This window comes from Catharus ustulatus, chromosome 14 (genome assembly GCF_009819885.2).
Source record: "Catharus ustulatus isolate bCatUst1 chromosome 14, bCatUst1.pri.v2, whole genome shotgun sequence".
NCBI classification, from domain to species: Eukaryota; Metazoa; Chordata; class Aves; order Passeriformes; family Turdidae; genus Catharus; species Catharus ustulatus.
In genome coordinates, this window is record NC_046234.1 from 14,449,581 (window position 1) to 14,461,617 (window position 12,037).

At 49.4% G+C, this 12,037-nt stretch overlaps 1 protein-coding gene across 6 annotated transcripts; it reads right to left on the reverse strand.

Moving 5' to 3' along the window:
* Positions 1-600: 600 nt before the first annotated feature.
* On the reverse strand, positions 601-10,111 carry LOC117003031 (V-set and immunoglobulin domain-containing protein 4-like). 6 transcript variants are annotated; one of them, XM_033072632.1, is made up of 9 exons: positions 10,000-10,111; positions 8,323-8,679; positions 7,495-7,773; positions 6,415-6,522; positions 5,729-5,794; positions 5,133-5,255; positions 4,589-4,610; positions 3,628-3,801; positions 601-1,832 (listed from the first exon to the last, which is right to left on the reverse strand). In XM_033072632.1, the coding sequence occupies exons 1-9, from the start codon at positions 10,052-10,054 to the stop codon at positions 1,817-1,819; spliced, it is 1,200 nt and encodes a 399-aa protein (XP_032928523.1). In that variant the 5' UTR covers positions 10,055-10,111; the 3' UTR covers positions 601-1,816. The 6 variants fall into 6 exon arrangements, with proteins under 6 accessions (XP_032928523.1, XP_032928522.1, XP_032928524.1 ...); XM_033072631.2 differs by lacking the exon at positions 10,000-10,111 and adding an exon at positions 8,760-8,934; XM_033072633.2 differs by lacking the exon at positions 10,000-10,111 and adding an exon at positions 8,760-8,931 and having other exon boundaries at positions 3,583-3,801.
* Between the last annotated feature and the right edge of the window lie 1,926 nt (positions 10,112-12,037).

Here is a 12,037-nt window from a genome sequence, read left to right on the forward strand (position 1 = left end):
CAAGGAGCCTGGCAACTATAATCACAACATCATGGGTAAAGGCATCATTATCCATAATAAAGAATCTTTCCTTTGCACATGTAGTAATCTTTTTTATATGGGGTACAAACTAATGAGGCTGCTCATTAACTTCCCTCTGGCCCATTATCCTGTGAGAAATGCATGTTTGCTCAATCTGTTTTAAATTAGGCCATGGAGTCCCCTCCTGGGAGCCTTGCTATTTGGAGAAGACTTCTTGTCTCTAGATGGTTTGGATGGATGGCTTTTCTTTTAGAAAGTCCTAGTCAGCACTTGCAGCAAGGTTGCCTGTTCTGCTATTTAAGTAAAGTAATTCCCTCTAAACATCCAACTTGAAGATGTAATGGTTGATAAGTGTTTTCAGTAACTGACTTGTAGCATTTCGGATATGTCAGGGTAGGGGAATGGCAGGGGCAGCATCCAGCCCAATTTGTCAAATCAAATTCCCTGGAAGCATCTGGCATGGAAAATTCAAAAGTAAAAACATCCCAAGACCCTCCTGCCTAGTTTTAGGACAGTACCACCAGCAAATTTGACAATATTTGAGAGTATTAATAAAGTTGAATACTAAGCTTTTAGGCATTTTGTTGCAACTATTTCTCAGTAAATATTTTGAAGAGGCTGGAGTTTGTACAAAGCTGGGACCTATGAATGTATATCATTGCCTAAACAAATTGTATTCTGCTTTTTGAATAGCTTCTGTACTTCTGGACAAACATGGTCCACAAGTGGTCAAGAAATGGCCCTGCTTCTTATGACTCACACTCCCATGGTCTCTCTCAAGCACCTCCTCATGACTCACACACATCACTCTGATCTTTATCACTGAAGTTAGCTTCAAAAGAGAGCAAGGGCTATGATTTCAGGCTTTGCTTTGTCCCCAGTGGATCTTCCATGAAGCACACAGCCATGTCAGCCCCAAGCCCTGCTTTAACTCAAACCTTGAGGTTTCAACAGACCCAACCTCCCACCACAGCTGGCCAAGTGTTTGTGTATGCCCTTCATTCTTGTTTTCTCATGCATTTCTAATTTTTGCTTTCAGCACTTTGCCCTCTGCTTTTTAGATAACTCTCCCCTTCAGCTCCCAGAGCCTTCCAGATAACTGGGGTGAAGGGGAAGAAAATAAACCCCTTCCTTTCTTACTAGAACAAACACCAAATAACAGTGGGACAAATTTCTCTGGGACTTCATCTCCCACCTCCCTGCTCTGAAGTATGGTACAAACTCAGCAGGTGTAAAAGCCAGCAGGTCCCCTCCATGGGACAGGCACTGCAAGGGGAACTGTGAGTCTCATGACACTGCACTGGGAACTGGAGATATTGTGCTTTTGGGAGGCAGTGTTCTTTCAGGGCAGAAGCTGAATTTATCCTTCCGTTCTGCAGCACAGCTCAGCAGATGAGCACTGTGAGTGACTAGTGCAAGGAACGAAGTTTTCTGGTTTGATGGTGACACAACACAGCAGAACCCTCTGTGGCTTTCAGAAAAAAAAAGTTCTGTTGCCAACAGGTTTTACTAGAAACATAGAAAACACACCAAAAATAAAATAAAGAAATAATCACGCATTTGTTGCCCAGAGAAAAAATACCTCAGCACTGGAGACAGGCTTCTAATGTTTCCACTGTTCTTCTACTTGTGACCAAAGTCCTTTTGCTGCCCTAACTAGAGGCAGTGACAACATGGAGTACACGGGGGCTGGTCCATCTGAGGCATCTGCTCCCCCTTTCTTGACTCCTGTTGCCTTCTTCTTCTGTAGCTTGTCCCAGGCTTCATGTCTTCTGAGGAAGGTGTCCAGTCCTCATCAGAGCAGATCAATGCTGGGAGGAATCACAAGATGGAAAAACCATGGTGTTACATAGTCAGTGAGTGAACCTGGAGCTCAGAGTTTGTAACAGCAGGAAAACTTGCACAAAACACCAAGTTAATTGAAAATGCATGAGGAAGATATTTTGGGGGGAAAGGAGAGTGCAGTGTCATGTGTTTTGGGCCTAGATCTGCTGAGGTAAGGATGGGGAAGCTGAGATATTTTCAGTTCCCTTCCCTCCCAGTATTGACCTTGCACCATATGCTACTGCCCTGCATGTGCTGCTGCTCCCCATTCCCCTCAACTCCTTTGTTCTGCACCACTCCTGGAAGTGCTGATGCCAGCAGTTTCTGCAGCATGGGATCTTCAGGGCTGCTGCCGTGGGTCCCACAGAGACGTACTGGATCCTGTCTGCCTCCCTGGAGCACAGCCTGACACCCAGCACAGCCCTCCTTGCATGGCTGTCACTGTGTTTGTGAAGCCCTCATAATATAGGCAGGAGATTTTTTTCTCTGAACTTGCCCACCTCATGTCCTGCAGAAGAAGCATCATTGCAATTCAGAGCTGTAAAGGTGAAAGTGTGGCTCTACACAGCCCTCAGGCCACAAGCAGCAATGTGACCCTGCTGTGGGGCTGCTGACCCGAGAAGGGACGATCCATGGCAGCAGAGATGAGCCTTGTGGGTGAAGTCAGGGCCAAGCAGGAGGGTGTGTGTGACCTGAACTCAGCTGCTTCCCCATGCTTTCCTTGCTGCACCCACTGATTTGAAAAAAAGCCAGTAACTCCTACAAATTTGGTTTGCTAAAGCTAGGAGGCATTCCTCCTCCCTGCCAAGCCTGGAGGACAAAGGGATGCTGGCTGGAGGCACAGATAGGGAAGACAGAGCTGACAGCAGCACTGCAGCATAGGTAAGATGCAAACAATTAACAGTGACAAGGCAAATCAGGTTGCTGAGTGACAGCAGGGAATGCCCTGCTGCTGAGGACAGGAACTGCATCCACACTGCACAACAGTCATCATTAGTAATCACACAGGCTGACTTACATCCCACAGAGTAAATTGGTATTGTATTCAGACAGGTGCCTGACTCAATCATTATCCAAATATCTCAAATTTCTCTCTATTTTATCATGCCTCTGCCCCCTATAGTGTAAAAATTAAATGCCAGTATTTCTTTCAACATCAGTTCTGGCTTTCCAGGAGAAAAACCAGTAGGTGACAGTTCGGAGACTCATTCCTTCTCTCTCTGAGCATTGAGCTCCAGTCTGATAGCAAAAATTACATTCCTGGGACATCAACCTCCCCTCTGTGGTCCCTTTACTATGCTGTAACAAAAAAAAAGAAAGACTCAAGGACAGGCAGGATGTACAACCAGTATTTGCTGAGTTGAAAAAGCCAGAGGATCTCCATTTCCAGCACAATCCTGGCTCCTCGCACATTGGAAGACACATTGGAGAGTACCCCTTGCTAGTGTTACTGACTGGCAGCATTGCACCAACTACTCCTGGATTTACAGGCTAAAGAATTTCATGTTCTCACTCCTTCAGATCCTCTCTTCCTGCCTTTGGTCCTTCAGGTTGCTCAGAAACAACTTGCTCTATAGAAGTGGGTAGACAAAACAGTTGGCTGGGGGTTTCTGCAGGGCCTGGTCTGCCAAAGACCAAAAGGTTTTGCAGCTCCTCTGGGTTAAAGCAAGCAGTGAGAGCAGAATAGAGGGACAATAGGAGGAAGAGTTTCCTTCTGTTAAGTTCACTAGTCAGTACCTGCAGCCCTGCATGGCTGCTTACGTGGAAAAGCTGGTACTCAACTAAATTCCTTCTGCTTCATATTGTGATTCCATTGCAGTCATAAGGTTCTCGTACTCAGGACTTTTCCTGTCTTTCACGGTGGTCTTTGCAGTGTTAGAGCACATTTCCTCCTGTAGGCTCTTAGCAGGGACTTCCCCCTCAGTGTGCAGCAGGGCGACGTCTGCAGTTCTGCGGCTGCGACAAGAGAGACACGAGTGAGAGGGATGACCAAAGCAGATGGCACTTCACTTACATCCTGGTGACAAGATCTAGCACATTATCTGTGGAACAGCAAAATTCACATTATTCTAGTGAGGGCCTGGGAGGCTCTGAAAGACCCCAGAAAGTGACATTAAAAGAATTACACAAAAAGAAGCACTGGTTAATACTGGTACTAGAAACTCTCTTGGCATTATCATGTTATACTCTAAAGTTACCAGACAGTCTAACCTTTGGAAAGTAAATACCAGGAATAATTGGGAAGAATTGCTACAGATGGCTAGAGTGTGTCTCTGAGTAGGGAAGCAGTATGAAGGTTGAAGACTGAGATGAGGACAGGGCAGAAGGTGTGTTTGTACAATACGCTCATAGGAACGCTGCAAAGTAATACTTGGCTAAGCACTAAGACGTTTCTTAAAAGGAAAGGCAAGTGTAGGGGAGCTTAAAGGAAGAGCTGAGAATTGCTGTCCTTTGCTTTGCTAAATAATGGCGAGAATTTCCCACAGAGAACAGGTTTCCCATGGCATGTGACGGGCAGAGCAAGGCACCCAGAGTATCTTTCTCTTTTTCTACCATGATTAAGAACAGTCTGGCTATCTCCTGTGACCACACGTTAAGTCCTCATGTTGCTAACTAAACTGCCACGGTGTTCAGATTCTCCTCCTGCAAGGCAAGTAAATCTTTGTTTTTCACTGTGCAAAGAGGCTTTTTAGGAGCAGATACCAGTACAGTCTTAATGTCCCAAGTAGAAAATTGCACTCACAAAGCAACTTCATAGAGAGGTTCTGGGGGAAAAAAAAAAAAAGAAAATGAATCTAAGATATGCATCGACTTGTTTTATGTGTCACAGAACAAAACCCAACTTCCAGGTGTTCCCACAGGGAATGATGGGGATGGAAACGATGGGCATGGGAGCGATGGGGATGGGAGCCATGGGGATGGGAGTGATGAGGATGGGAGCCATGGGGATGGGAGTGATGGGGATCGGAGCCATGGGGATAGGAGCGATGGGGATGGGAGCGATGGGAGCGATGGGAGCAATGGGAGAGATGGGGATGGGAGTGATGGGGATGCGAGTGATGGGGATGGGAGTGATGGGGATGGGAGCGATGGGGATGGGAGTGATGGGGATGGGAGTGATGGGGATGGGAGTGATGGGGATGGGAGCCATGGGGATGGGAGCCATGGGGATGGGAGCGTCCTGCCCGCCCTCACCTCAGATCAGGCCCTCCATCGCCCACCCCACCCCGTCCCCTCCTCCCAGGGGTGCCCCCAGCCCGGTCCTGGCTGGGTTTGTCGCTGCTCACCGTCCTTCCTCCGCCGCCGCCGCCAGTAGCCCAGCCCCACCGCCAGCAGCGCGCCCAGCGCGGCTCCTCCGAGTGCGGCCACCAGCCCGTACAGCAGCGGGGACGGAGCGACCCGCGGGGAACCTGCAGGGACACCGGGGGCTGTCACTGCTGCTTCAGACGGCCTTTAAACCCTACCCGAGAAGGGACCGAGGCCACTTGGGGGTTCAGGCACTTCCCGGCAGTCACAGGATGTCGGGATGGTTGAGTTTGGAAGGGATTTTAAAGCCCAGCTCGTTCCACGCCCTACCATGGGCAGAGACACCTTCCACCAACCAGGCTGCTCCAAGCCCCGTCCAACCTGGCCTTGAACACTTCCAGGGATGGGACATCCCTTCATGGCTAAAACCAGCAAACTCCAAGCTGCAAACACCCTCACCAACAGGTGTGTGGGCAGGAGGTCCTGCCTGGATAATGCCTGGTATTTGCCATGCAGGCAAATCTGCAGCCATATCTGCCACAAGCACAGCAGCCAGATTCTGGGATGAGCTGGTCTGTTTGCCATCCTGCCCTTGCCAGTGTAAATCTGGTGTTTTCCAGCATGAGACTCCACTCACCTGTGTCTGTGAAAGGCCCCACTGGAGCAGTATCCATCCTGGAGACCCGAGTGGTTGGGACTGGATCTATCAGTGGAGAATGGTGGATACATTGCAGCCCCACTGGGAAAATGAGGCTGCTCTGCCAGCCTAGACTCACCTATTATCCTGTGTCTTGCCAGCAGGCCTGGGGCAGCATTTGGCACTCATATCCCCCTCCCTGAGCATCACCCCAAGGTTCCTAGCAGCCCTGGCTGATGTGATGCATCATGCCTGGCTATAGCATGGCCTGGGAATGCTTTGGCTTTGTTCTGCTGGCACTTCCCTAAGTTTCCAGAGGACACATGCACTCCCTCTCTCATGTGATGACTCCATGCCTGGCCTGGGGGCTTTGCCATCAGCTCTGCCATAAACTTCCTGAGGTGTGGAGGTGCCAGTTCTCTTGCCACAGGTGACCTCCCTCTGAAACTCTGCAGCCTCAACATTTCTGGTCCCAGAGGGACACAGATGACATTTTCTTGTCCTCTCTCATCATCAAGCACAATCTCAAGAAGGAAGGGTGCCAGCCATCGACATTGCCTCTCTGGGTAACAATCAAGACATAATTCATATTCAGCATAGTTTTCTGATCTGCCTATGCAAGAGCAAACTCCCTGCCTCAGTCTTCTCCTGCCACAGAGATTAATAACCCTGGCCTGGACACTCACCTGTTGGTGTGTGCTCCATGTCACTGCTCTGTCCCTGACCTATGGTTGAGTGGTGTCCCCCTGTGGTTCCCACACTCCTCTGCAAGGTTGCTGTTGTTGTGGGCAGATCTGCAAGGTGAGGAAGAGGTGTACACAGGGGTTTGAGCACGTTGGTGATGCTGCTGTGCTACAGAATTGCCCACAGGTGGGATGGGAGCAGGAGGAAGCAGCCCCCTGCCACTGACAGGAGGGGGCTGCTGTGGCAGCAGTGTGAGCCAGCACCTGCAGCGCTGAGCCCTGTCCCTGTGCTGTTCCCTCCAGAGGGTGACTGCTGGGGAAAGCAGCACAGGGCTTCAGCCAAAGCTTTGTGCCCTGGGAGCTGAGCAGGCTCTGCCTCTTGCACAGGACACTGAGTGGTGCCTGTGCTTGGCTCTGCCATCAGGGAATTCACAGCTCTGCTGCTGGAGGAACAGCCAAGGAGAGCTGCAAGGTTCCCACCAGGCACTCATCACAGAATGGTTCAGATTGAAAGGGGCCTCTGAGGCCATTGAGTCCAACGTGTCCCACACTGTCCTGCAGAGCCTGGAGGTGTCAGAGCCTGGTGTGAGTGAAGTGCAATGTGTCTCCCTGAGACATGGAGCTGGTGCTGGGGAGCAAAGGCCACTTTGGTTTGTTCTGCCATGAATGACCACTCACTTGTTCGGGGTTCTCAACCAAAGCCCTGACTCCTTGCCTAGACTTGCTGATCTGCAGTGGGCAGCATTGCAGAGGCAGGGAGAACTTCAAAAAACCCACAGAGGAATAAAGAAATATTGGAAGTCGAAACAGTCTTTTGCATCAGAAAAGAGCAGTTCCTCAAAGAAGAGGAAATGGAATAGAGTCAATAGAGAAAGACAGACTGGAGCCAGCGGGAGGGGTGTGTCGGTGCTGAAGGCGTTTGGCATTTCCCTCTTTGCGGGCAGGGCAGGAGGATGCCGTTCCTGTGCGGGCAGGGAAGGCAGGAGGATGCCGCTCCTGTGCGGGCAGGGAGGGAAGGAAGGCAGGAGGATGCCGCTGCTGTGCGCTGTGCCCGATGCTCCCCTGGCAGCCGCGGGCACTCACCTGTCACCGTGAGCTGCACAGCATCGCTGCGCTGCACGGCGCCGGCCCCAGCCCTGTTCTCCGCCTCGCAGAAGTACGAGCCGCTGTCCGAGGGCCGCAGGCTGGACCAGGCCAGCTCAGCCCCGCTGCTCAGGAGCTGGGCTGTGGCCGCCGGGGAGCTGCGGAACCAGCGGTAGCTGATGGGAGGGGAGCCGCTGGCCTCGCAGGTCAGGCTGGCGCTGGCTCCGGCCGGCAGCGTCAGCCCCGGCTCCGCTCTGATGATGGGCTTGGTGGCTGCCGCTGGAACACAAAGCAGAGGGACAGGTCAGGTCAGCTCAGCTCTCACATCACCTCCCTGCACAGCCTGAGTTCGGGTCTCCTGTGTGTTAACCCAGGTTACCCCAGCTGTGCCACCGTTGCTGCCACCCTTTCACAACGTCCTGCTCTCTGCAGTGGGTGGCCCCCTTGCAGAAAGATCTTTTTCTAGCACACATTCAGGATGCTCAAGAAAGGGAGAAGGCAGGCTTGGCTCACAGAACACCCACTTGCTGCAAGAACCACAGAGATATTGTCTGCCACGCAGAACCAGACTCAAATATTATCTCAGCATCATGGATTCAACTGTCCCATCCATAGATCCAGCTTAGGCTGCAGACTATCTGGCTCCTTTCCCCAGTTCATTCTTGCACCTCCAGGTTAGCCAACACAGCAAGGGAGGCAGATGCTTCAACCCCACAGCTAGATGGACCAGACTATGTGGTGTGAGAGAATATTGACACCAACGCTGCCCCCCACCTTCTTTTGGTTTAACCTGGCTGCACAAGAGCAGGGCTTTACTGCTGGATTTACCTTTGACAACTTTAACTGTAGTGGTCAGCTCTCTTGTTACCAAGCTGTTATCTGCAGACCTCCAGACAACTTGACAGGTGTAGTGTCCACTGTCAGGCATTTCCAGGTTCTCAATGAGGAGTGAGGCATCCCCTGGGCTGTTCTTTGGGACGCTGAGTCGGCCTCGGAATTTCGCTGGCAAGATGTGGTCACCAGATTCATCCCTCCGGAAGATGGTGGAGACGCTGGAGTCCCGCTCCAGGCTCCAGCTCAGCGTGTGCTCTGTGAAACCTTCCCAAGGCACGTAGGTACACGGCACAGTGGTGGATCCCATCCACGTGCCCGTGACCTGGTGGACACCGGACAGATTTGGGACGGCTGCAGGGAACAGCAGTGGAAGGAGAAGAAATCAGAATGCAGCAGAAGAAGGAAATATCCTCCAGATAGATGGGACTCACCAGATGCAAACGTGCAGCCAGGTCTCAGATGTGCTGCACACCACAGCACTAAGCCAGCCCACATCATCAAGCATGGGGAAGTGAACAGCTGCCCTGACTTCTTGTCTATTTTTATTGTGTCTCTCTGTCTCTGGGCACTTGCCAATTCTTAATTCTTTCTTGGTACCGAGGGGTTCCTTGTGGGCAGGAACATTCTGGGATATTCCCCACAGTGTTGGACCTGGAATAGGAATGGTGGACCAAAACCTAACCTATCCTTTTGCTTTAGCCTTGGAAAACTTCAGACCTGACCCAGATCAGCACCCTGCCAAGCATTCAGGTAGGCACAGAAGAAGAGTGGGCAGATTTTCTCCAACATTCTCCCAATTTCTCCAGCTGCCTACCCATGGATCCCACATCTCCTCTGGGAAGTGCATCTTGTAAGTAGCAAATCACCAGAATTTCATTTGACTTGGCTCATCTCTCCTCATACCCCTTGTTCTTCTCCTCTTTCCCCTCCCCTGAAAGATACTGGTTATATTCAGCAGCTTTAACTCACAAGAAGTTGCTTGAGAGGAAGATCCCAGTAATCTGCAAAGCTGGGGTTTTTTTATCACAAAATAAGGAATAGATTTCAACCCAATTTTCTAAATGTCAGGAGCAATCCTGTGCTTTTGCATACAACTTGTAAGAGCACTTTTCTCCTATTTCCCAAAACTATCCTCTGCTCCTGCCAGTGTCATACATCCCTGAGAAAGGGTATATTCAGTCAGGGGCATAGGAATTGAAGCCAAGGCTCCAGTCCCAGCTTTCCTGATGCAACCAGAGAGTCACTAGGTAGGAGAGACCAAGGGGAATTAAATGTGCCAGCACCTGGCCTCACAACTCTTCTTCCCAGGCCCATGCTAACAATGAGGATGAGTTATTAAATTTACAGTGCATATCCCAGCTTCACCAAGACTCTTTTGAGAGCTGGACACCACAGTGAGTCCTTGCCAAAAAAACTGTATTCTGCTCTTGCCTTGGGGCAGGGAGTGGACTTGCCCAGTACTGCCCCATTTGCTGCACTCTTGAAAGCACCTCGTTGTATCTGATACCAAAGGAGACTCTCAGGAATTCTGAGGCTCTGTGGTTAATGCAATAAGGTAAAGACTTTCTAATTGACTTGTCAGTTGAAAAAAAAAGATTCTACAATTCAAAAGATTTTTCCTATCCTCTTAGTACTCTGATTTTTTTCTTATATGTTGAAGCATTTACTCACCATTGCAGCTGATGAAAGTCATCACCAACACCGCTATCCACCCAACTTCTCCCATTCTCCCAGAAGTGCAGGTCTGTCCTCCTTTCCCCAAGAGACCCCCACCCTCCTGGAGCCAGACTGCAAGTGAAGAACACTTCCCTTTATTCTGTCCTTTGTCATCTAGGATCCTCTTTCTGAAACATCACGAGTCCATTTCCCTGCTGAGTTAGGTGAAGGGTGAAGGAAGGAGAAATCCAGTCCCATTCCCTGTCCCCATCCACTTCTCTTGATGCAGCCCAGGACCCAGCTGCCTTTCTGCCCTGCAAGTGCCCATTGCCAGGTCATGTTGAGCATCACAGCCTCTCTCAGCTCACATTTCTGCTGCAATAATCCAGTTCATGGGCAGAAGTCATGCTCTGAAAGCACACATTGTGTTTGCCAAGGAGGTGGCTTCTGACTGGCAGCCAAGGGACATTCTGAGTGTGCTCTGTAGGGTATCTTTAAAAGTACCTCCAAGAATTATCTAAATGTGATACACAGGATTGATCTGTGTTTACTAATTATTACCAGAAGGAGAAGGACTTATGAAAGATAAGAAATATGTATAAAAGCAAATCTACTGACCTAGTGAATTCTGTTTTACGTGTTTAATAGCCAGTAAAGCAGCTTTTTAGGATTTATTCAATAGCCATGCCTCAGCATATGGTTCTAACAGCATCTATTGAGCAGGAGGCAGATGTGTCTGGGAAACAGGGAACTGTTTTCTACTGGAGCTGGGAGAGAAAGGTGAATGGGATGGTTTTACCCCAGCCTCATCCCATCACAAGTCCCTGTGTGCTTGGGCTGAAACGTTCACCTTGCAGCTGAAACCATCTCTGGGAGTGCTGCTCCATGTCAGTGACAGCTTATTCATGTCAGAGAAGAGTTTAGCAGTTTGAGTCCTGCCTAAAAGCAAGCAAGCAAACAAACAAACATGCACTTGTTAAAGTTGCTAGCTGTGTCACTCAAAGAGGGAAATGTGTCCACTTTCATAGAGGTGATGAAAACCCAACCTTTTCCATACCCTGATCCATGACTGGCAGTAGAGCCTTGTCCCAAACAAACAAACAGTTTTCTGTCCCAAACAGTCTCCTACACAAAAAGTTTAAGAGAAGTTGGGGTTTGGGGAACATACCCTGAAAGAAGTTGAAAAACCAAACTAAAACTGCTGATAGGATTATTTTTTTTGAACCGGACATGCAAGACTTCCTGAGGCCCTAATTATACAGGAATTAAAAAAAAGAAGGCTATTTAACTGAAGTGGACATGAATAACTATAGTTCCCCAAATGTGATGTACATGACATCTTTCTCTCCCTGGATACAGACACACTTGAGTCACACAGTCAGCCCATTTCTTCCTTGCTTAAAGGACTCCTCACAGTTTTGAATCTGAACAAAAGAAGAAAAAGCTTTCAGTGTCTCAGACATTTTGGCTAGCTACCTGGAGTAGTAAAATGCAGTGTTTTATTCCAGTGTCTCTGCTCTGGGTTGAACTTGCTGCTCTCTCCCAAGCAGTGCTGCAGCTGAGGCACTCTGCAGCCTGTCCCCCCAGGTACTCACCTTCCTCCTACACACAGCACAGGACACTTTCCAGTCTCATTTCTTCAAGTACCACAGCTCTGGCACTCTGTTTTGTCATTTCTGCTACCCACCTTGGGCTAACTCCAGGTGACACAGTAAAATCCCCATGTCCCCAACTTGAGCACAGATGGTCACTCAGACCCTGTTCATAGGGACCAGCTCTGCTGAGCCTGCATCTTACATTCATTCAGTTCTGACAAATTTTGCCAGTAGCTAGAGAAGTTTGCTACCTTTTCTCTGGTGATAAATAAGATCCTTAGCATTCAAGGAGATGAAATTCAGTACCCAGCTGTGAGCAAATCACCAAAAAGTAGATAACCAAGGAAGAAAGGTCTCAAAGTACTCTATTTCAACCACATGCATTCAAAAAAGAAGCAATTTTTAATTGAGGCTTTCTTGTTTGGTGCAGCCACAGCTAACTCACAGATCTGACTCAA

Coding starts and splice junctions, on each gene's coding strand:
- LOC117003031 (XM_033072631.2), bottom strand. CDS start 8,826: ATGATGTGGGCTGGCTTAGTGCTGTGGTGTGCAGCACATCTGAGACCT. Junction 8,680..8,759: donor TGGCTGCACGTTTGCATCTG/GTGAGTCCCATC, acceptor TGTTCCCTGCAG/CCGTCCCAAATCTGTCCGGT. Junction 5,256..5,728: donor GGGGCCTTTCACAGACACAG/GTGAGTGGAGTC, acceptor GTGTCCCTGCAG/GTTCCCCGCGGGTCGCTCCG.